This window comes from Orcinus orca, chromosome 9 (genome assembly GCF_937001465.1).
Source record: "Orcinus orca chromosome 9, mOrcOrc1.1, whole genome shotgun sequence".
Lineage (NCBI taxonomy): Eukaryota > Metazoa > Chordata > Mammalia > Artiodactyla > Delphinidae > Orcinus > Orcinus orca.
Window position 1 is genome coordinate 92,763,437 of NC_064567.1, and position 25,469 is coordinate 92,788,905.

The 25,469-nt window shown below is 36.5% G+C and overlaps 1 protein-coding gene across 5 annotated transcripts in view; it reads left to right on the top strand.

The window, feature by feature from the left end:
- SUGCT (succinyl-CoA:glutarate-CoA transferase) overlaps nucleotides 1–25,469 on the top strand; it is a 683,662-nt gene that overhangs the window by 90,257 nt on the left and 567,936 nt on the right. For all 5 annotated transcript variants that reach the window (XR_007479090.1, XM_049714567.1, XM_004263495.4 and 2 more), the window contains exon 8: nucleotides 142–285. Coding sequence is in view for 4 of the 5 variants with exons in the window: in XM_049714567.1 (XP_049570524.1) it covers nucleotides 142–285 (144 nt within the window). In the remaining variant the exon portion in view is untranslated. The remainder of the gene's footprint in view (nucleotides 1–141; nucleotides 286–25,469) is intronic.

The window sequence follows — 25,469 nt, forward strand, 5'->3', positions numbered from 1 at the left end:
TTTGTTGTACTTCTTGTGTGTATGTATGTGTGCACATGATATACAATTCTTTCTTTTATTTGACCTTAGGATATTTGTGAACTCATATGATGTTTTTAATTTTCAGTTTCTCTGTTTTTCTCAACCTAACCCTCAAATCAGGATGGAGATCCAGTTCGTCCAGGAGTGGCCATGACTGATCTTGCCACTGGCCTTTATGCTTATGGAGCCATTATGGCTGGATTGATACAAAGATATAAAACCGGAAAAGGACTGTTCATTGATTGTAACCTACTGTCATCCCAGGTACCAATCCAAATAACATTTTAGATAGTGGCATAAAAACATGTATCTGTGTTACACTTTTTCATTATCAAATCCTGTGGTCACATGTGCAAAAACAAAACAACAGAATTTCCCCCACCCCCCAAAAAAACCAAAACAACAGCAAAAGCTGTTCTGTTTTGGTGTCCTTGATATTGTCTTATTAAAATAAATGGACCACGAAGATTTTGTTATAATGTAGACATTGCTGTTGAACCAGAATTTTAAAGACTGTTTTTTGTTGTTTTTTTTTTTTTTGTGGTACGCGGGCCTCTCACTGCTGTGGCCTCTCCCGTTGTGGAGCACAGTCTCCAGACGCGCGGGCTCAGCGGCCATGGCTCTCGGGCCCAGCCACTCCGCGGCATGTGGGATCTTCCCGGACCGGGGCACGAACCCGTGTCCCCTGCATTGGCAGGCGGACTCCCAACCACTGCGCCACCAGGGAAGCCCTAAAGACTGTTTTCATTAGAATAGGTCTATTACTGTTTTTGAGACAGGAGTACAGTTGTTTCTATTTCATGTCATGCGAGCTCTGTAACTTCTTTTTACCAGAGTTTATTCATCATTTTTGTGCTATGGACCCTTTGGGTAATCTGGTGAAGTCTGTGAACCTTTCCTCAGAATTATGTTTTTAAATGCATAGAATAAGATACTTAGGATTACAGAGGGAGGTAATTATATTGAGATGTAGTTATTTCAATGTAAAAACCAATTTCGTGTTATAATAGTACATATGATGTTTTATTAATACATTAAAACAGGATATCTGTTAGTGGATTCAGTAACTGTTGCAATTTTGAGGTAGTGTTGAGCATGAATGATATTTTGAGATATCTGCAACTATAAGAAAATATGTAGAATATTTACTGGTGATCAGGTCGTACTTAGGTACTGCTAATACTCCTGTGGTTTGTTGTCTACATTCATAATTGAGAAAAATGCTAAATTTTAGTTAGAGGTTGATGAAAATAAAGATATAATTTTTTTTTCATTCAAGTTAATTACTTCCCCAAATTCTTACCATAAGCTCCAGATTAAGAACCCTTGGTTTAGATAGCTGTCAGTTATGTTTGCCTCCTTTTCACTGGATCAAACCTAGATGCTGTACCATATGTGGAAGTTGATTTTGAATAGGTAATTTTTCAAGGAGGGGAAAAAAAGAAAATATCTAACTTGTACAAGGAGACATTTTACTGTGGGAAAAATTACTTCACAGACAAAGACCTCAGTTGGGAATTTCAGATTTAAATGGCATACATGGGAAAATAGAAATCTTGGAACTCTGCTTTGGAGATTTTTTTTCTTTTAGACAAAATTAAGGTAGTGCATAGAAGTAAAAAAACATTAATACTATTGAAAGTGAAATACTTTTTATGAGTTTTCAACACTAGCTTTGAGTCACAGTCAGGGTTTTAATGGTTATAATAAAAGGGTAAAAGAACTCTCTCCAAATGAATGATGTCTCTTCTTAACAGAGAAGCAGATGTCAGGTCTGGGAAGAAGCTGAAAGTTTTTTCCTTCCTCCCCTAATTTTATAGCTGTAAGGAACTCGAGGTAGGTTAAGTGATTGGGTAAAATTGCACATCCAGTAAATATGGAAGCCGTGAAGATTTCATAGGTGTGTGACCTATGCAGTCACAGAAGGCACTAGGCTTAATTTAAATGCTCTGCTGTCACTGCCTTGAAATTCTTAATATTTTTTGAATGAGAGGCCCTGCATTTTTCATTTTGCACCAGTACTCACAAATTATGTAGCTGGTCCTGTATTTGGGGCTCTGCTTAGGTCTTCAGATCTCTACCCAGACTGCTTTTCTTATAATATGTCAATGATGAATTAATTAGCTTTGGAAAAAATTATCTTGTAGAGTATTATAGAGTTGAATTCTCTTCTAGCACCTAACACAGTGATTCACAGTCTGGAGGTGTGTGGTTCCATGGGGGTGGGCATGGAGGTGGGTGGAATCACTGGTAGGGCTGTTTCAAAGTGAGGGTACAGTAAATGCAAACTCATGCACACTTTGGGTGTGTGTCTATATTTGTTGTTCATGTTGCTCCTTGAGGCTGTTAAGTTCCATGTGTGCAGGAATAATGTTTGTTCTTGCTTATAGCGGTATCCTCAAAGCCCAGCCCAGTATTTGTCAAATAGCAGGTCTAACAATCTTTGGAGATCAATCAGAGAACCACTGTTACCAATGGGTATGCCTCATAACCCTTAAACTTGCTTAGGGAAAATTAGAAAAAAGTAGAAAATCATTGACTTAGGATAAGTCCTTGATAAACAACAAATGATGAAATGATTTGCTTTTGGCAAACATGGTAGCGGTGATTTAGCCTATTGTGCTGTAGCTAACCCAGTCAAAGGTAGCTAAAATTATTAGTGTATTTAAGGCTCATTAGCTACCTTTTTATAATTGACATATAACATTATATTAGTTTCAGGTGTAAACATAATGATCCGGTATTTGTATGTATTGTGAAGTGGTCACCTCAATGAGTCTAGTTAGCATCCATCACCATATATAGTTAACAAAAATTTTTTTTCTTGTGATAACTTTTAAGATCTACTCTTTTAGCAGCTATCAAATATGCAATATAGTGTTATTAACTGTAGTCACCATGCTGTACATTACATCGCCATGGCATTTATTGTATTATTGCAAGTTTATACCTTTTGACGCCCTTCACCCATTTTGCCCATGTCCTATCCCTCACCTCTGGCAACCACCAATCTGTTCTCTGTAGCTATGAATTTGGTATATTTTTTAAATAAAAATTTCAAAAAATTTTAGATTTTATATATAAGTGAGATCACATGGTACTTGTCTTTCTCTGTCTGACTTATTTCACTTAGCATAATGCCCTCAAGATCCATCTATGTTGTTGCAGATGACGAGATTTCCTTCTTTTTTATGAATGAATAATATTCCAGTGTATGTACATACCACATTTTCTTTATCTCTCCACCCATTGATGGACAATTTCATTGTTTCTATATCTTGGCCATTGTCATTAACTACCTTTTAACAATAAAAATTTGTTATGCCTTATTTTAGAGCTTTGCACTTACACATCTACTATTTTATTTTGCTCTCATAATTATCATTGGAGGTACGTAGGTAGATCAGGTATTTCTATTCTCATTTTACTTACAAGAAAACTGAGGCTAAGAGAGGTTGACCTACTTGAGCAGCAGAGTCACAGCAAGACCTCTGGTTTCTGATGTCCTGAATCATTCTCTTTCCCCTGCTTAATGAAGGAAAAGCTTTGACATTGAGGGACAGGCAAGCTCCAGCTTTCCTGTGGTGAAGCTAAAGGGGAGAAGGCAAATTGAGTAAGAGGCAGGGGAAACAAAAGAGCACTCAGTAATAAGGAAACACATAGTAAGACTGCCCCCACCTCCCCAAAGCATGCCGAGAGCTACAGTAAGATAGTGCAACAAAGTGGGCTCTTCTGGGTCATTATCTAATCATGTTTAGATCCACTGAGTGAAAGCCATCATGGACTTTAACCTGACGGACAAGTGTTTTTGTTGAAATATGAGAATTTTGAGAAAAATAGCATTTGGAGTCATGGGATGACTGGATTTTTTGTTTCAGCTCTAGTCCACTGAGCACTAACTGTATCCCAGGCTCTGTGCTAGGTAGCTTGGAGTGGGAGGTGACATAGCTGTTCAGAGTTTACTAGTAGAGGCAGCCAAGTTGTATGGGAGAGTTGGAGGTGATATATAGTTCCCTGTGGTTCCCTAACGGGGTTGCAGAATGTGGTTGGGCCTCATATATCATGCTTAGGAATCTGGATTTTAACTTTTTAAGGCTTCTGTTTATAAATTCTGTTAGGTGATGGTCTTTCAACCAAAGACTATGTCTCCTTGGATACTGCTACCGTTGCCACATTCAAAATAACCTCTGAGCTGTGAAGAGTGTTACAGAGTTTCAAAGGGCAGTGGTACAGGTAATAATTTATGCTGAAGCCTGCCTGAAGTGCAAGACAGTGGGTGATAAAAGCCTTTAAGTTCTCTGAACCCACTGCAGCCTAACCTCCGTTTTTCGTTGATTCTTTGCCTCTGCCCTATTCTTTGGCTCTGGACTCTCTCTTTTCTTCTCCTGTGTGCTTCTCTAGCCTTGGGCATCTCTTTTCTCTGTCTTTTTTTTTTTTTTTTTGCTTGTCTTTCTTTCCTTTCCTGTTTTCATTCCTATTCTGTGCTTTCTCCTTGTCTCTCCCCTTTTCTCCATTCTTCATTGTGAAGAGCTAAAGTTTTAGCAATTCTTGTTCCAGATCTTACATCTTTCCACTGTACCACCCAGGAAAGTTTCTGAATTTTTCAGTAGTTCCCATGGAAGAGAAAGGAAGTGCCCTTTCCTAGAAGTCCCAGAACACAAGACTGTGACTGTTAAATGACTGGGTTAAGTGAAATATTCCTGAACCAATTAATGAGTTCTGAAAGATAAACTATATTGATTGGCTTAAGCCATTCCCGATACAAGGGACAGGGTTAACTCCACCCAAACCACATGGCTTTGACTGGGGAGAGATGATTTCCTTGAAGAATGGTGGAGTTATTTTTTGGCCAGAGGAAGGGGAAAAGGATGATAGGGAGCCAATCAACAGATGTTCACTATACTAACATACTGGGTTGTTTTGAAGTTCTAGTGCAACAAAGGATATGGCAAATTCTTTGTCTATTAGAAAGTATACTACTGATGAGTAGCATTAATTTTATTAGGTTATTGAAAAAATATTTCACAATGTTAGAAATATGCTGAGATTAAAAAGATGGTTATTGACATGATTTTATCATAATTATTATATCTTTTCATATTAGAGAAATCTTGACTAACTTCACTTAGTTTGTCAATTTAAGATAACATTTGTAGATTTTAGATCTAAAAACCAAACCACAAAATGATTAAAATCTGCTTTATGTAAATAGGAAGTGCTATTTCTAGATACTTTTCAAAGTAACGTAATAGGAAACTTCACCTTTTAAAAAATGTATTCATTTTCTTTTTTTTATATAAATGTTCACTTGCATTAAGCAGATAACATTTGAACTTAATTTCAGCTGCCTGGAAAATGACTGCCATTTCATGCAGTGGTAAAAAACATAGTTTTCTACTCATTTTGATTGCATTGCATAGGATGACAAATGAATGATTATAACATTCAGTATCAGTTGCTAAAAATGAAATTTTGTACCCCCTCTCTTAGAAGTGATCTAATGTACAATAGACAAATAGCACTTGATTTGAATAGTAGCTAATAATTAACTCAGAAATGATTGCCTCAACCACAACAAAACCATTTCATCGTAGAGACATGACAATTGTCGGGATGTGGTTTGTAGTGGGCACCAAATTTTTTGTAGTTTCAAGGCTATAAACTTTTAACCCTTGTCATAAAATTCTTTGATTTTTTTTTTCTTAGTCTTAATATGATTTAAAGTTGTCAACTGAAGATTGTCTAATGTCAGCATCTAAACAGTATTCTTTACATGATATTGGTAAATAACAAGGAAGTGGGTTTGGATGTGGTTCCAATTATTCTGTTGCTCTTATTCTTCTGTTGTGGCTTACAGAAATATCTTTTGAAAGTTTTAATATCCTTCCTGTACTTAATTGCAACCAGGCTCCCCTAATTACTACTACAATGAGTTAGGTTTTTTTTAGCACCAAACTTCTATAATTATTTTCACATATAGAATGTTTTGGAATTTTTTATTTCACCTTTTTTTCCTTGTTTGTAGATTGTTCATATTTAGGGTAGATGAGATTTTAACTCATTACTATAGCACATTTTTATGGATAAACTTTTGAATTCAAACAAGTATAATAATCTGATACTTTTGTGTCTTTTAGATACACCTGTGTTTTTGCTTTTCCTATTTAATCTATACCTTTAAAAATTTATTGAGTTATATTTTACATATCATAAAATTCATCCTATTTCAGGGGTGACCGTTTTAACAGTTTTTAGTGAATTTAGTGAATTTTGCAAACATCATCATAAATCAGATTTTGAAATACTTTATAGTCACCTCTGGTCTGGATCTTACCCATGAGGCTAGAATGCACCAGTTTTGACTGGGGAGGGATGTAAGGCTGGGCTGACTCAGAAGAATTCAAGGACTATTAAGATTTCTGTGAGCCCTAGAAAATTTTGCCTTTATGGGTCCTTTCCTCCATAAAAATGTTAAGAATTATATTTATAACTGCATTCATATAAAGATGAATATAACTAATTATTGTGTGTTTACTGGTATTACATATTCATTTTTTTCTTCAGATTTTAAAATAAATTAAAATTAAAACATTTCTGTGTACTCCTAAAGTATTGTGGGCCTTAGGCACTCTACCTAATTAATAAGTCAGCTCCGGAAGAATTACCTTGAGAACAGTCTCAAATGTCCCAATCTGTGAGGAAAGACAATCCTGTATACAGGAAGGAAGTGGCGGCTGAAAGTTAAGATTATCCTGAAGGGTAAATAGAGGGTGGAAAGATGGAGAAGCAGCAGTCTGTGACCAAAGAAGTTGAGAGACTGGAGTAGGGAGAGGGAAAAAAAAAAAAAAAAAGGATAATATCAGAAACTACAAATTTGCATTTGAATTTCCCTGAGGAGCCTAATGCATTCCTGTCTTGAAGGTTCATGCCAGCCTGACAGTCTTTAGTTACTTGTGGCCAATTTTTAATCCTTGTCTAACTTCAGTTCTTTAATTCTCTAAGGCTTCCCACTGCTCTATCAATTTAATTTCAGGGGATATATGAATATTAAAATTTAAATAATATTAAGATGAGTAAGTAGGTAGATAAAGACACACACAAAAAATGAAAAATCAGATGACTTCCAAAGAAAACTGCAAAGATTTTAGATAATCTATTATTTTCTGTTATTATTTTATACTATTGGTTGGATTGAATACAAGTTGACTGCATTACAAAACACGGTTCACTCTTTTTTTTTTAAAGAAGATTCAGCAAAATATAAGTATTGAGAGGATGCTCTGGTTTTATATAACTGAAATCTTTAGTTATATTCGTGGACATGTCATATTTTTATATGACATGAGCCATAATGAGGGAAACCAGGGGTTTTAACTTGTAATAATTGATAATTACTAGTGGGAGAATATCTCAAAGGAGAATAGGATAAAACCAGAAGACAAATTTCATTGTGATCTAATTTAATTCTCATTAGATACTTTAAAACAATTTGGTGCTTTCAAAATGTTCTGAAAAATAGAAACATAATTAAGATAAAGATATAAAAGAAATAGGAGGAGAAAGAGCCATTGGTGTTGATGGATATTCCCCGAATTTAGATTTTGTCTTTGAAGGATCTTGTAGAATAGTGAACTTAATTGACTGTTCCTAAAGGTGGGTTTAACAGTCTTAGAATCACCTCTGTTCTCTATTACTAGAGTAGAACAATTTATTTTTGTTGCTAAGTTAATCGCTTCCACCTCCATCTTGGTACTTTCTAGGGTCGGAAAATTTTATGTAGAATAAAATGTCGTAATTACATCCTTCTATATTTGCTAATTAATGGTGACTCTTTACCTGTCCTAAGTTATGGACCAACTGATTCCCAGTGGAATCTATTTGGCCCCAACTATTATGTCATCATTGCAGCTAAAGGATAAGTAAACCATTGGCAGCAAGCATGGTGACTGAGATTTAATTTCCAGGGAAATCACTTTGGTTCTTCACAGAATGTGTATGAGGAATAATGCCAAATAATTTTTAATTTTTTCGTAGCCTAGAGTCACTATATACCACCAGTGTAAAATAAGATCTTGATTAGCTGAAGTGCTTAGAAATTTTGATATTCTGGTTGATTTCATTTTCTAGTTAATTGAGGGCTAAAAGGAAACTGCTTTGGTTTCAGCCATTTTTATATGCTTAGTTTACTTTTCCATTATGGTAAATGCCATATACTAAATATATTTTCACTTTAAAGTTATGATGTTGGTCTCTATTTTTTAAACCCATTGATACTCACTCTAGGGACTAAGAAATTAAGTTGAATCTGCACTCACGGAATCCATCCATCCATCCCTTATCCATCTTTCCATCCATCCACACTTGTTTCTTATGCCAGATTATACCATAAATGATAAACAAGCCAGCAAGTTTCCTGCCCCATGGAATTTACATTGTAGTTGTATATACAGACAATAAACAAGTAATAGTGATAAATTTGCATAAGGATATGCAACAGTTTCATAAAGATAGCAGGGATACTTCTGTTAGCCAGGGCAAGATGTCCCAGATGGAGAGAACAGTTAATGCAAAAGCCTGAAGCAGGACAAAACTTGGCATGTTCTAGGCACTGACAAAAAGCCCAGTGAAAGACATTCTTTAGAAGTTGGCATTAGCAGTAAATCTGGCCATTTATTAATACTTATCTGAAGAACAAACATGAGATGTGACATTTAATTTAAATAATAATCCAATATTCTATGACTAGTAGGCCTGTTAGAAGTTAGAAGTCAGTTAGAGGACTGTTCTTTTTTGTGGGGAGTGAATTTATTGTCAGGGTACTAGATCAAGCTTGTAGAGCAAAAGTTGAGTTCTGGTGCTGTTTTTGTAGAATGATAGTAGAAGCAACACAGAACGGCAAACAGTGTTAGTCTTTTCTGCCTCTTGGGCTGACTGGAGACTGGTATTGAGAAGGTTGAGACAGTTTCTGGAAAAGGAGTGCTGTGATTATTAACAATAATAATATAAAGGTGCAACATTGAGAGAGTGCTATGAACTTGCTGACCTTGGAGTAGATGCTGTATTGTATAGGCTGTTTATATTCTCCAAAGTTGAATCACTGAGAGTGACTTTAAAAACATCATAAAACTTAGGTAACATTTACTTTATACTAAACACAGTTCTAAGCACATTGCATATATTAACTGATTTATTTCCCCAACAGTTTTATTATTCCCATTTTACTGAGGAAGAAGCAGAGGCGTAGAATAACACTGTAACTTGCCCTATGTCACACAGCCAGTAAATAGCAGAGTTGGGACCTGAACTCAGTCTGGATCCAGAGACTGTATTATACTTATCCTTAAGGGTATAAGGTGCTCCCAGTATTCATTCATTCATTTATTTATTCACTTAAATGTTTATTGAGCGCCCAATGCCAAGCACGCTGTTATTCTTGGCAATGTTATGGTGAATAAGGATGACTGGGGAATATGTTTTAGCTTTTAAGAAGAGTGTACAAATATAACAAATCTTGACTTGTCTTTTGGGAGGATGATTTTGATAAGTAATGTGGTCAGCACTGAGCAATGGAACTTAACATAATGACTGTATATTGCTCTGTATCTTGCAACCTCGCTGGGCTTGTGTTTTTAGTTCTAAGAATATTTTAGTGGATACTACAGGATTTTCTATATACAAGGTCATGTCATCTGTGAATAGAGATAGTTTTTCTTCTTTCTTTCCGGCATGAACACCTTTCATTTCTTTTTCTTGCCTCATTGCCCTGGATAGAAAGAACCCAAGTACAATGTTGAATAGAAGTGTCAAGAACAGACATCCTTTTCTTTTTCCTGATTTCAGGGCAAAAAATTCAGTTTTTCACCACTAGTATGATGAAAGGGTGTTGGATTTTGGCAAATGCTATTTCTGTAACTATTGAGATCATTAATTGGTTTGTGTCACTTATCCTATTAATATGTTATTTGATTATTGATTAACATTGATTAACAATTGATATTGATTTTTGTATATTGAACCAATTTTGTAATCCTTGGAAAAATCTCACTTGGTTATGTTTTATAATTCTTGGTAAAGTTGCTATATTTAGTTTGCTTGTATGTTGCTAAGAATTTTGAGGTCTGTATTCAAAAAGGAGAATTGCTCCATAATTTTCTTTTTTTGTGATGGTTTTCTTGGTTTTTGGTATCAGAAAGATACCTCATAGAACGAGTTGTTTTCTCCTTTTTTAGTTTTTGGAAGAATTGGTGAAGAATTGGTACAAATTCTTTAATTATTTGGTAGAATTCACCAGTGAAGCTAAAAAAGTCTGGGCTGCTGCTTTTTTGTTAAGTTTTATGATTATTAATTCAATCTTTCTACTTGTTATATGTCTATTCAGTTTTTCTATTTATTATTTAGTCAGTTTCAGTAATTTGTGTCTTTGTAGGAATTTATCCATTTCATTTAGGTTATTTAATTTATTGGCATATGATTGTTCATAGTATTCTCATGGAATCCTTTCTGTTTCTGTAAGGTCAGTACAAATATTCCCTCTTTTATTCATGATTTTAGTAAATGAGTCTTCTTTATTTTTTTCTTGGTGAGTCTAGCTTAAGGTTTGTTAATTTTGTTGATCTTTCCAACAAACCAACTTTAGATTTCATTGATTTTTCTCTATTGGTTTCCTATACTCTATATTTCATTTATTCCACTTTTATCTTTAATAGTTCATTCCTTTTGCTAGTTTCAGGATTAGTTTGTTTTTCTTTTTGTAGTATCTTAAGGAGGAGTGTTAGGTTATTGATTTGAGGTCTTTTTCTTTTTTAATATAGTTGTTTTCAGTTATAAATTTCCCTTTAAGAACTGTTTTAGCTTCATCTCATAAGTTATGGTATGTTGTGTTTTGTTTCAGTCATCTTAAATCACTTTCTGATTTCCTTTGAGATTTCTTCTTTGATCCATTGGTTGTTAGGAATGTGTTGTTTAATTTCCACCTGTTTGTGAATTTCCCAAATACCCTTGTATTTTTAATTTCTTACTTCATTCCATTGTAGTTGGAGAACATTCACTATGTAGTTTCAGTCCTTTTACATTTACTGAGCCTTGTTTTTGGTATATCTTGGAGGATGGTCCAGGTGTGCTAGAGAAGAATGTGTATTCTGCTGATGTTGTGGAGTGTTATATAGATGTTTCTTTGGTCTAGTTGGTATATATGGTAAAGTTTTGTGTAACATTTGAGGAGCTGTCAATTTTTTTCTAAAACAGCTTCACTATTTTACAATCCCACCAGCAATTCATTAGGTTTACAGTTTTTTCACATTCCTGTCAACACTTGCTATTCCCCATAATTTTTACTTTAGCTATTATAGGGGGTCTGAAGTGGTTTTGATTTGCATTTTTGCATTTCAAGTCTTCTATTTCTTGGTTGATTTTCTGCCCAGTTGCTATATCTATTATTGAAAATGGTATATTTAAGTTTCCATCTCTTATTGTTGGATTGTTTTTTGCTTCCTTCAGTTCTGTCAGTTTTGCTTTATGTTTTGGGTGCTCTGCTGTTAGGTACATATATGTTTATAATTGTTATGTCTTATTGATAAATGGACCACTTTATTATTATAAAATGTACTATTATTATAATTATTATATATTATTGTATAATTATTATTATAACTATTATTATAATTATATAAATGTATTATAAATGTATAAAATGTAATTTGCTTCTAGTAACAGTTTTTGCCTCAAAGTCTCTTTTTTCTGATATTCTCAATCTGTTTTTGGTTACTATTTTTATGATATATTATTTGCTAGGGCTGCCATAACAAAGTTCCATAGACTGGGTGTCTTAAGCAACAGGGATTTATTCTCTCACAGTTTTGGAGGGTTGAACTCTAAGAACTTTAAGATCAAGGTGCTGTCAGGGTTAACTTCTTCTGAGGCCCATGAGGGAAGGAACTGTTCCAGGCCTCTCTCCTTGGCTTGTCAATGGCTATCATTCCCTGTGTTTTCACATCATCTTCCTTCTGTATATATCTGAATACAGATTTTCTCTTCTTGTAAAGACATCAGTCATACTGGATTAGGGCACATCCTAGTGATGTCATTTTTAACTTAATTACATCTTGAAAGACCCTATCCAAATTTTGGCACATTCTGAGATGCTGGGGTTAGGACTTCATCATACGGATTTTGGGAGAGACGCAATTCAGCCCATTACACATGGTATATTTTTTTCATATTTTTACTTTTGATCTCTTTGTGTCTTTGAATCTAAAATATGTCTTTTATAGACAGAATATAGTTGGATCAATTTTTGTAACATATTCTGCCAATCTCTGCTTTTTTTCTTTGCCATTTTGCTATTGTTTTCTAAATTCTGTGTCTTTTGTATTTCTCTGTCCCTCCATTAATGCCTTTTTATTGTTAAATAGTTATTTTCTAGTGTACTATTTTAATTCCCATTGCGTGTTTATGTGTGCACATGTGCATGTGCGCCCACACGTATTTTCCATATTTTCTTAGTGTTGCCCTGGGAGTTACAATTAACATTTTAATCTAAAGCAGTCTAGTTTAGATTAATACCGACATCATTTGAACAGCATGTAAAAACTTGCTTTGTTATAGTATAGCTTTGTTCCCTCCCTTCCTCTTTGTGCTATTATTGTCATACAAATTACATCTTTATACACTGTATGCCCATCAACACAGGTTTACCACTATAGCTCTATTCAGTTCTTTTAAAAATCAGGTAGGAGAACTAAATATTTATAAACAAAGTACATTTATACTGTCTTTTATACGTACTTATTTTAGTTAGTTTTACTGCTGCTCTTTATTTCTTTGTGTGGATTTGTGTTACCGTCTGGTGTTTTTTGTTTTTCATTTCAGCCCTTTGGTATTTCTTATTGGGCAGGTTTGCTTGCAACAAATCCTTCCTTTTTTGTTTACCTAGGAATGTCTTAATTTCATCTTTATTTTTGAAGAATAGTTTTGCCAGGTATAGAATTCTTGGTTGACGTTCTTCCACCCATCCCCTAGCATTTTGTATATGTTATTCCACTGCTGACTGGCATCTATGATTTTTTTGTGAGAATTAAGGTGCTAATCTATTGAGGATCTGTTGCGTGTGATGAGTTGCATTTATTTTGCTACTTTCAAGATTGTCTCTGTCATGGGGAGGGGAAACGGTAAGCTGGGATGAAGTGAGAGAGTGGCATGGACATATATACACTACCAAATGTAAAACAGATAGCTAGTGGGAAGCAGCTGCATCGCACAGGGAGATCAGCTCGGTGCTTTGTGACCACCTAGAGGGGTGGGTTAGGGAGGGTAGGAGGGAGAGGCAAGAGGGAGGAGACATGGGGATATATGTATATGTATAGCTGATTCACTTTGTTATAAAGCAGAAACTAACACACCATTGTAAAGCAATTCTACTCCAATAAAGATGTTAAAAAAAAAAGTTAACTGACAATTATATATTAAAAAAAAAATACTCCGTGCTCCCAATGCAGGGGGCCTGGGTTTGATCCCTGGTCAGGGAACTAGATCCCACATGCTGCAACTAAAGATCCTGTGTGCCGCAACGAAAATCCTGCACATGGCAACAAAGAACTCTCGTGCTGTAACTAAGACCCAGCGCAGCCAAATAAATAAATAAATATTAAAAAAAATAAAGTCTTTATTAGGTACAACACCGGGCTTTCTCACAGACAGTTTCTATTGTCTGCCTTTTCTCCCCCTATGAATGGTCATACTTTCCTGTTTCTTTGCATGTTTCGTAATTTTTTTGTTGTGGTTGAAAACTGGATATTTTAAATAATAGAGTGTTGAAACTTTGGAGTTCAGATTTGTCCTGTGCTCAAGGGTTCGTTGTTGTTGCTATTCATTGTTGTTGTTTTTTTGTTTAGTGACTTTTCTGAATGAATTTTATAAAGTCTTTATTCTTTGTCTTTTGAAGCCACTGTGTTCAGTTAGCTTAGTGGTCAGCTGATGATTAGGCATAGAATTTCTTAACTGCCTTGAACCAATGTATCTCTTCGCCTTTGCTGAGACACTCTGTGTGTTGGGACAGAGTTTACAACTCTTCTTTCACTCATGCTTGTGCAGAACCTCAAGGTCAGCTATAAGTAAAATATTAGGCCTTCTTGGGTCGTTCTTGTGCATGCACACAGCTCTGCACATGCATGTGGCCTTCTAGATTCCCAGGAATATGTTGGAGCTTTCCAATATTCCCTGTGGACATCTCTTTACCCAGTGTTTCCTCTTCAGTTTTTGACTAGCCTCTTGTTTGCTCCAGTTGGTATTTCTACCTCAGCCAGCTAATTCACCACCTTAGCAGGTGGAAGTGGCTATAGAAAGTTTGGGTTTTATTTATTTATTTTGAATTTTATTTTATTTTTTATACAGCAAGTTCTTATTAGTTATCTATTTTATATATATTAGTGTATATATGTCAATCCCAATCCCCCAGTTCATCCCACCATCCCCCCCTTCCCCCTTGGTGTCCATACATTTGTTCTCTACATCTGTGTGTCTATTTCTGCCTTGCAAACCAGTTCATCTGTACCATTTTTCTAGATTCCACATATATGCATTAATATATGATATTTGATATTCTCTTTCTGACTTATTTCACTCTGTATGACAGTCTCTAGGTCCATCCACATCTCTATAAATGACCCAATTTTGTTCCTTTTGATGGCTGAGTAATATTCTATTGTATATATGTACCACATCTTCTTTATCCATTCATCTGTTGATGCGCATTTAGGTTGCTTTCATGACCTGGCTATTGTAAATAGTGCTGCAATGAACATTGGGGTGCATGTGTCTTTTTGAATTATGGTTTTCTCTGGGTATATGCCCAGTAGTGGGATTGCTGGGTCGTATGGTAGTTCTATTTTTAGTTTTTTAAGGAACCTCCATACTGTTCTCCGTAGTGGCTGTATCAATTTACATTCCCACCAACAGTGCAAGAGGGTTCCCTTTTCTCCACACCCTCTCCAGCATTTATTGTTTGTAGAGTTTTTGATGATGGCCATTCTGACCAGTGTGAGGTGATACCTCGTTGTGGTTTTGATTTGCATTTCTCGGAGAATTAGTGATATTGAGCAGCTTGTCATGTGCCTCTTGGCCATCTGTATGTCTTCTTTGGAGAAATGTCTATTTAGGTCTTCTGCCCATTTTTTGATTGGGTTATTTTTTTTAATATGGTGCTGTATGAGCTATTTATATATTTTGGAGATTAATCCTTTGTCAGTTGCTTTGTTTGCAAATATTTTCTCCCATTCTGAGAGTTGTCTTTTCGTCTTGTTTATGGTTTCCTTTGCTGTGCAAAAGCTTTTTAAGTTTCATTAGGTCCCGTTTGTTTATTTTTGTTTTTATTTCCATTACTCTAGGAGGTGGATCAAAAAATATCTTGCTGTGATTTATGCCAAAGAGTGTTCTGCCTATGTTTTCCTCTAAGAATTTTATCGTGTCCAGCCTTACATTTAGGTCTTTAATCCATGTTGAGTTTATTTTTGTATAGGGTGTTAGTGAGTGTTCTGATTTCATTCTATTACATGTAGCTGTCCAGTTTTCCCAGCACCACTTATTGAAGAGGCTGTCTTTTCTCCATCGTATATTCTTGCCTCCTTTATCAAAAATAAGGTGACCATATGTGCATGGGTTTATCTGTGGGCTTTCTCTCCTGTTCCATTGATCTATATTTCTGTTTTTGTGCCAGTATTGTCTTGATTACTGTAGTTTTGTAGTGTAGTCTGAAGTCAGGGAGTCTGATTCCTCCAGCTCTTGCTTTTTTCCCTCAAGACTGCTTTGGCTATACAGGGTCTTCTGTGTCTCCATACAAATTTTAAGAATTTTTGTTCCAGTTCTGTAAAAAATGCCATTGGTAATTTGATAGGGTTTGTATTGAATCTGTAGATTGCTTTGGGTAGTATAGTCATTTTCACAATATTGACTTTTCCAATCCAAGAACATGGTATATTGCTCCATCTGTTTGTGTCATTTTTGATTTCTTTCATCAGTGTCTCATAGTTTTCTGAGTACAGGTCTTTTACCTCCTTAGGTAGGTTTATTCCTAGGTATTTCATTCTTTCTGTTGCAATGATGAATGGGGTTCTTTCCTTAATTTCTCTTTCTGATCTTTCGTTGTTAGTGTATAGGCATGCAAGAGATTTCTGTGCATTAATTTTGTATCCTGCAACTTTCACATTCATTGATTAGCTCTAGTAGTTTTCTGGTGGCCTCTGTAGGATTATCTATGTATAGTATCATGTCATCTGCAAACAGTGACAGTTTTACTTCTTTTCCAATTTGTATTCCTTTTATTTCCTTTTCTTTTCTGATTGCCATGGCCAGGACTTCCAAACCTTTGTTGAATAAGAGTGGCGAGAGTGGACATCCTTGTCTTGTTCCTGATCTTAGAGGAAATGCTTTCAGTTTTTCACCATTCACAATGTTTGCTGTGGGCTTGTCGTATATGGCCTTTATTTTGTTGAGGTAGGTTCTCTCTATGCTGACTTTCTGGAGAGTTTTTATCATAAATGGGTGTTGAATTTTGTCAAAAGCTTTTTCTGCATCTACTGAGATGATCATATGGTTTTTATTCTTCAGTTTGTTAATATGGTGTATCACATTGATTGATTTGCATATATTGAAGGATCCTTATATCTCTGGGATAAATCCCACTTGATCATGGTGTATGATTCTTTTAATGTGTTGTTGGATTTTGTTTGCTAGTATTTTATTATTATTTTTTTTTGCGGCACGTGGGCCTCTCACTGTTGTGGCCTCTTCCGTTGCGGAGCACAGGCTCCGGAGGCGCGGGCTCAGTGACCATGGCTCACAGGCCCAGCCGCTCCACGGCATGTGGCATCTTCTGGACCAGGGCACGAACCCGTGTCCCCTGCATCGGCAGGCGGACTCTCAGCCACTGCACCACCAGGGAAGCCCTGTTTGCTAGTATTTTGTTGAGGATTTTAACATCTATATTCATCAGTGATACTGGTCTGTAATATTCTTTTTTTGTAGTATCTTTGTCTGGTTTTGGTATCAGGGTGATGGTGACCTCGTGAGTTTGGGAGTATTCCTTCCTCTGCATTTTTTTTGGAAGAGTTTGGGAAGGATGGGTGTTAGCTCTTCCCTAAATGTTGGATAGAATTCACCCTTGAAGCCAGCTCGTCCTGGACTTCTGTTTGTTGGAAGATTTTTAACCACAGTGTCAATTTCATTACTTGTGATTGGCCTGTTCATATTTTCTATTTCTTCCTGGTTCAGTCCTGGAAAGTTATACCTTTCTAAGAATTTGTCCATTTCTTCTGGGTTGTCCATTTTATTGGCATAGAGTTGCTTGCAGTAGTCTATTATGATGCTTTGTAGTTCTGTGGTGTCCGTTGTAACTTCTCCTTTTTCATTTCTGATTTTACTGATTGGAGTCCTCTCGGTCTTTTTCTTGATGAGTCTGGGTAAAGGTTTATCAATTTTGTTTATCTTCTCAAAGAACCAGCTTTTAGTTTTATTGATCTTTGCTATTGTTTTCTTTGTTTCTATTTCATTTGTTTCTGCTCTGATCTTGATGATTTCTTTCCTTCTGCTAACTTTGGCTTTTGTTTGTTCGTCTTTCTCTAGTTCCTTTAGGTGTAAGGTTAGATTGTTTATTTGAGGTTTTTCTTGTTTCTTGAGGTAGGCTTGTATAGCTGTAAACTTCCCCCTTAGAACTGCTTTTGCTGCATCCCATAGGTTTTGCATTGTCATGTTTTCATTGTCATTTGTCTCTACGTATTTTGTTGTTTTTTTTTGTGGTACGCGGGCCTCTCACTGCTGTGGCCTCTCCCGTTGTGGAGCACAGGCTCTGGACGTGCAGGCCCAGTGGCCATGGCTCACGGGCTTAGCCACTCCGCGGCATGTGGGATCCTCCTGGACTGGGGCATGAACCCGTGTCCCCTGCACCGGCAGGTGGACTCTCAACCACTGCGCCACCAGGGAAGCCCTCTACATATTTTTTGATTTTCTCTTTGAGTTCTTTAGTGATCTCTTGGTTATTTAGTAACGTATTGTTTAGCCTCCATGTGTTTGTGTTTTTTTCCCTGTAATTGATTTCTAATCTTATAGCATTGTGGTTAGAAAAGATGCTTGATATGATTTCAATTTTCTTAAATTTACTGAGGCTTGATTTGTAACCCAAGATGTGATCTATATTGGAGAATGTTCCGTGTGCACTTGAGAAGAAAGTGTAATCTGCTGTTTTTGGATGGAATGTCCTATAAATATCAATTAAATCTGCCTGGCCTATTGTGTCATTTAAAGCTGTGTTTCCTTATTAATTTTCTGTTTGGATGTTTTGTCCATTGGTGTAAGTGAGGTGTTAAAGTCCCCCACTATTATTTTGTTACTGTCAATTTCCTCTTTTATAGCTGTTAGCAGTTGTCTTATGTATTGAGGTGCTCCTATCTTGGGTGCATATATATTTATAATTGTTATATCTTCTTCTTGCATTGATCCCTTCATCATTATGTAGTGTCCTTCCTTCTCACTTGTAACATTCTTGATTTTAAAGTCTGTTTTATCTGATGTGAGTATTGCTACTCCAGCTTTCTTTTGATTTCCATTTCCATTTGCATGGAATATCTTTTTCCTTCCCTTTACTTTCAGTCTGTATGTGTCCCTAGGTCTGAAGTGGGTCTCTTGTAGACAGCATATATATGGGTCTTGTTTTTGTATCCATTCAGCAAGCCTGTGTCTTTTGGTTGGAGCATTTAATCCATTCACATTTAAGGTAATTATTGATATGTATGTTCCTATTTCTATTTTCTTGTTTTGGGTTTGTTTTTGTAGGTCCTTTTTTTCTCTTGTGTTTCCCACTTAGAAAAGTTCCTTTAGCATTTGTTGTAGAGATGGTTTGTTGGTGCTGAATTCTCTTAGCTTTTGCTTGTCTGTAAAGCTTTTGATTTCTCTGTCGAATTGAATAAGATCCTTGCTGGGTAGAGTAATCTTGGTGTAGGTTCTTCCTTTTCATCACTTTAAATATATTGTGCCACTCCCTTCTGGCTTGTAGAGTTTCTGCTGAGAAATCAGCTGTTAACCTTATGGGAGTTCTCTTTTATGTTGTTTGTCATTTTTTCCTTGCTGCTTTTAATAATTTTTCTTTGTCTTTAATTTTTGTCAATTTGATTACTGTGTGTCTGGACGTGTTTCTCCTTGGGTTTATCCTGCCTGGGACTCTCTGCGCTTCCTGGAATTGGAAGTGGCTATTTCCTTTACCATGTGAGGGAAGTTTTTGAGTATTATAATCTCTGCAAATATTTTCTCGGGTCCTTTCTCTCTCTCCTCCTGCTGGGTGGTCTATAATGCGAATATTGGTGCGTTTAATGTTGTCCCAGACGTCTCTTAGGCTGTCTTCATTTCTTTTCATTCTTTTTTCTTTATTCTGTTCTGCAGCAGTGAATTCCACTGTTCTGTGTTCCAGGTCACTTATGCGTTCTTCTGTGTCAGTTATTCTGCTATTGATTCTTTCTAGTGTATTTTTCATTTCAGTTATTGTATTGCTCATCTCTGTTTGTTTGTTCTTTAATTCTTCTAGGTGTTTGTTCTTTAATTCTTCTAGGTCTTTCTTAAACATTTCTTGCATCTTCTCGATCTTTGCCTCCATTCTTTTTCTGAGGTCCTGGATCATCTTCACTATCATTATTCTGAATTATTTTTCTGGAAGGTTGCCTATCTCCACTTCATTTAGCTGTTTTCTGGGGTTTTACCTTGTTCCTTCATCTGGTACATAGTCCTCTGCCTTTTCATCTTGTCTATCTTTCTATGAATGTGCTTTTCCTTTCACAGACTGCAGGACTGTAGTTGTTCTTGCTTCTGCTGTCTGCCCTCTGGTGGATGAAGCTATCTCGATAATTTGGGTTTTATATATAAATTTTCATTAATATTAAAAAAAACTCATGTTCTGTACAAGTGAAGGTCCATATCACTTCTGATTCAAGCTTTACATCAATGATTTTTCAGCAATTTTACATTTTAGGTGGATTTTCATAGGGGCAGAGGATTAAAACATTGTTGAGAGGCAATTGCCAGAAATTTCGGGGCAGCTCTAGAATCCATATAGTTATCTCTAAATTTCCAAGAACACTGTGTCTTCTTGGTGGGATAGTTTGTTTTCAGTTCAGTCAATTCTTCCTAAAACTGAACCACACTTTTCTTTTTTCTTTATAAATTTATTTATTTATTTTTGGCTGTGTTGGGTCTTTGTTGCTGTGTGTGGGCTTTCTCTAGCTGCAGTGAGCGGGGCCTACTCTTCGTTGCGGTGCATGGGCTTCTCATTGCAGTGGCTTCTCTTGTTGTGGAGCATGAGCTCTAGGCACGTGGGCTTCAGTAGTTGTGGCTCGTGGACTCTAGAGCGCAGGCTTAGTAGTTGTGGCCCACGGGCTTAGTTGCTCTGTGGCATGCAGGATAGTCCCGCACCAAGGTTCAAACCCCTGTTCCCTGCATTGGCAGGTGGATTCTTAACCACTGCACCACCAGGGAAGCCCTGAACCACTCTTATAAGGTAGATGACAATACATATACATTCTGAGATTTTTTCTAAAGGAAGCTGCAGAAACTTAAAACTTGGTTTGAAATCATGCAAACCATTGAATCTTTTCTGAGATGATGACTTTCCTTCCACTAAATAGCTCTGTAATTCTTTTATATTTTTGATTCTATTGAACTCAAGTCAGGCCGCAATAGTAAAATGAGTACATTCTCCTTTGGCTTTCTGTTCAATTTTTAGGTGCAGTTTAAGTCTGAAATTTGTACTTCTTTCAGTAAAGACATGCTTTTAAAATTCTGTGACTGTAGTTTCAAGTCCACTGTATTCGGATATGTTGTCTCAAGTTTAATAATGTACTATCTTGTAAGCCACTGAGGGAAAGCAAAATGCATCTTTCAGTCTGAACTACAAAAGGCTTTGACTTGAGAAAGCAGCTTGCTGAATCATTTTATTTCTCTGACATTGGTACCTTATTGAAAATTTAGTTTGTTTTGATACACTTTCTCCTTCAGCATCTTTTAAATATCCCCAAACTGTTGCACATTGATTTGTAATAGCATGAAAAAAATCACATAGTATTGTTCATTTCTTCCATCATGTTATATAATAAAGCTGATTCGCAATATTTCAAGCATAAGTTGTTGGTCAGTGAAGCCTGGACTTAATAAGTGTCCTTCTTTGACTCAAATTAACTGTTGAAAACCTCCCCCCTCTTTTTTCTTTTTAAAAAATTATTTATTTTATTTATTTTTGGCTGCATTGGGTCTTCATTGCTGCACGCAGGCTTTCTCTAATTGAATTGCGGTGAGCGGGGGCCACTCTTCGTTGCGGTGAGCGGGCTTCTCACTGTGGTGGCTTCTCTTGTTGCGGAGCATAGGCTCTAGGCACGCAGGCTTCAGTAGTTGTGGCTCACGGGCTCTAGAGCGCAGGCTCAGTAGCTGTGGTGCACAGGCTCAGTTGCTCCGTGGTATGTGGGATCTTCCCAGACCAGGGCTCGAACCCGTGTCCCCTGCATTGGCAGGCAGATTCTTAACCACTGCGCCACCAGAGAAGCCCACCCCCCTGTTTTTTGTCTGTTGTCATATTGGTAATGAGGATTTTTCCATGTTTAATTCTTACTTAATGTTATTTTTTTATGCCATCTTAATTAGGTCTTTTTTGTTGCCACCATGACGACCTGGGTAGTAAACATTTTTGTTGTTGTTGTTATTGTTAAAATCTCAAGTTGAGTGTTGCTTGACACCCAGGAAGTCTGAATTTGTTCTCTAAATTGCACTTTGAGGCCTTATAGCACTGATGATTAAACTTGGCTTTGCGTTGGAATCATCTGGGAAGTTTCAAAAACTGCTGCTCTTGTCCCACCCCAAGCGATTCTGGTTTAATTAGTATGGGGCATGGCCTGGGCACCGGGATTTTTAAAAGCTCTCCAGATGATTCTAATGTTCAGCAATGTTTAAGAATTGCTGTTCGATAATATGATTCCCAAACTTATGTTGTATGACTGTCACCAGTGAGCTTTTTTTTTAAAACTTAATGTTTTAGAGCAGTTTTAGCTTTACAACAACATGGAGAGGAACATACAGAGATTTCTCATATATCCGCTGCACCACACATGAATAGTCTATACTCACCAGAGTGTATCGGCATCATTCACCAGAATGGTACATTTTTTACCAAGGATGAACCTACATTGACACATCATAATCACCCAAAGCCTATAGTTTCCCTTAGGGTTCACTCTTGGTGTTGTGCATTCTGTGGGTTTGCTTAAAAGTGTAATGACATATATCTATCATTATAGAATCATACAGAATATTTTCATTGCCCTAAAAATTCTCTGTTCTTATCTATTCCTTTCTGCTTTCCCCTTCACGCAACACCCAGGCAACCACAAATCTTTCTACTGTCTCCAAAATTTTGTCTTTTCCAGGAAGTCGTATAGTTGGAATCATACAGTATGTAGTCTTTTCAGACTGGCTTCTTTCCCTTAGTAATATGCATTTAAGTTCCCTCCATGTCTTTTCATGGCTTGATAGCTTATTGGTTTTCAGTGCTGTATAATATTCCATTGTCTGTATGTACCAAAGTTTTGGCAACTATGAAAAAAACTACTATAAACATCCATGCGTAGGTTTTTGAGTGGCATAGTTTTCAACTCCTTTTGGGTAAATATCAATAGTGCGATTGCCAGATGATATGGTGAGATTATGTTTAGTTTTGTAAGAAACCACTGAACTGTCTTCCCAAGTGGCTGCACCATCTTGCATTCCAGCCAGCAATGAGAGAGTTCCTGTAGCTCCACATGGTCACCAGCATTTGGTATTGTCAGTGTTCTGGATTTTGACCATTCTAATAGGTGAGTAAGAGTCCAGGGAGCTTTGGAAAAAACCAGATTCCTGGGCCTCACACTCAAGCATTCAGATCCAGTGGGTCTGGGGCAGGACTCAGGAGTCTGCCACTTGGAAGCAGCATCCCAGGTGACTTTGGTGCAGTAGACCTGTGGGTCGCAATTTGAAAAGAAGGTGTGTCTTAGAGTAAACTTGTAAGGTGTATACCTATCATATGTCATCCCGATAACTCTTAAAATTAAATAGCATTTAAGTTCCCCAAATAATTTTTACTCAAGACTCAAATCATATTTGTAACAACTTTCTTGGCTGGTTCCTGTGGATTTACTTATGGGCATCACTGTATTTGAGGTTTTGCTCTGCAGGGTCCCATGGGACCTTTAGCTTGTCAGGGAACTAAAAGAACGAAGAATGGCTTAGAAAGAACCTTACAGCTTTATGACTATATGGTACATTGAACACAACTTTAGCAATGATGATATGGACTAACTGCAAGTCAGCAGCTGATTTGTCAATGGGACTTGCAGTCTCTAGGAGTGTGTGAACTCGTCATCCTCACCCCTTGACTTGAAGGGAAACAGTTGCAGAGAGACATTTCAGGGGCCACAGAAATGAACCTCAAGATTCCACTTCTCATATACTGGTGATCAAAGTTCACATATTTGTCTTTTTAATCATGTTTACTCCCATAGACATGTTATCAATCGTGGCATTTTAAAAATGAAAGAATTTAAAAGCTGGCTTAGCTGCTAATTGACAAATATACTTTATAAAATAATTAGATTTGTAAGTAGTTCTGTGGTGAAGGGTATTATTTTAATTTAAGCAAAAGCTGTGTTTTATTAGTGTATGTAAAAATATCGGTTGCACAATGATTGAAATGTATAAGGGATATATAGAAAGTAGAGACAAATGTCTTACTGTTCAGGGTTTCTTCCTAATGATTATAATACAGTGGAGCACAGGACTTTTCCACACTTCTAACAAAAGAAATACATGTCTGGAAAACAATGCCAAAAATAAACAAATGTGTAACTTTGTAACTCAAAGTTTTTTTGTCATTCTGCTCCTTAGCAATAACTACTATTAAATATTTGGTGAATATTTCAGAAAAAAGTCTTAATAGAAGAACTCACTGATGAATCTTTCTTGAATTCCTTCCAGGGGTTTATAGCCCTGTCTTATTTTGTCTTAGTGGTATAATCAGTTGTAACGTTATGGTTTTGGATGAAAACTAAACTTTAGAATTCAGTTTTCATAATGTAACCATTCCCTGTAGGAGAATTTTTTTAAAGTGTTAGGTCTATAGATACATTTTGTCTTGTTTGATGCTTGCCTAGCTTCCCTCCTGACCCCCACCCCCTTCCCTCCTCCACCACGTGCCTAATTGCTGCATCTGTTTCTTTTTGGAGGTTCCATAGTGCAGGTACTGCTTGCTGATGGGGGACCTGCTCACATTTTGCTTTGCTGTTTGGAGCAGATGTTTTCAGCCCTCCTCACTGGCTGCAATGAACTCCATACTCCAGTAACTGAAAGGTTATATTAGGAAACACTGAAATACCCTATGTGGTGACAGCATTATGTACTCACTGGGTGAATGAAATGCTGTAAACAAATATTTTGAATGATTTCTTGGGGAAAATGAAATACTCTTCTAAATTTTCAGCAAGCAAGCTCTCTCAGCCCTCAAGTTAATAGTTTTGGTTGGTCTTGTCACAGTCATATGTTAAGAAATAATGGAGAGGAAATTTAAATGTAAGGGCAATTTGGAAAAAGTTATAGTAAAATAAAAGATAGGTTATTACTAATCCAAGTTTCCTTTTTTATGTGAAAGTTCTGTATTAGTTATAGAAAAGATTATGGAAACTTGCAGAAGAGGATATACACGTGGTTCACCTCGACTATCACTGGGTGGCACTGCGGGCTCACGAGATGCACTAAAGTAGGACCTCTTGGGTGGTTAAAATACTGTGCTCACATCTTTCTGGAGAAGGCTTCTTATATTCATTCTAATGTTTGTCATTGCACTTGTTATCTGTTGCCAAGTACCTGTTAAATTTATATTGTGTTTATTAGGTAGAACATTTTAATCTGCATGCACCATATATATTTTTCTCTATAAGGTAAAACCTCAGTTGTTGTTTTTTTTAAACTTAATTTTAACCTTATTGTTGAATTAACTTCTTTCCATTGGTAACCTTCCTCTTCAGGCCTCTGGGATAGTGGTTAGGAACATGGACTCTCAGTCTAGTTTAAATCCTCAATATGCTACTAAGTAGTTGAGGCCCTTGGGCAAATCTTGAAATGGGCTCTGTGCCTCAGTTTCCTCATTCATTAAATGGGGATGATGGCAGTGTTTGCCTCCTGGATTGCTATGAAGATTAAAATGGGTTTATGTAAAGTGCTTACAGCAGTGCCCACTACATAGTCAGCACTAAGTAAGTGTTAGCTGTTATTGTTATATTATTATTACCATTGTCTCCACCTTTTCTGTTCCTTTTCCTTCAGCCCCCTTTCAGCACACTCTCACCTTATTACTACATTCCTTAACCCTTCATACACTGACAGACAAGCATGTTGGTTGC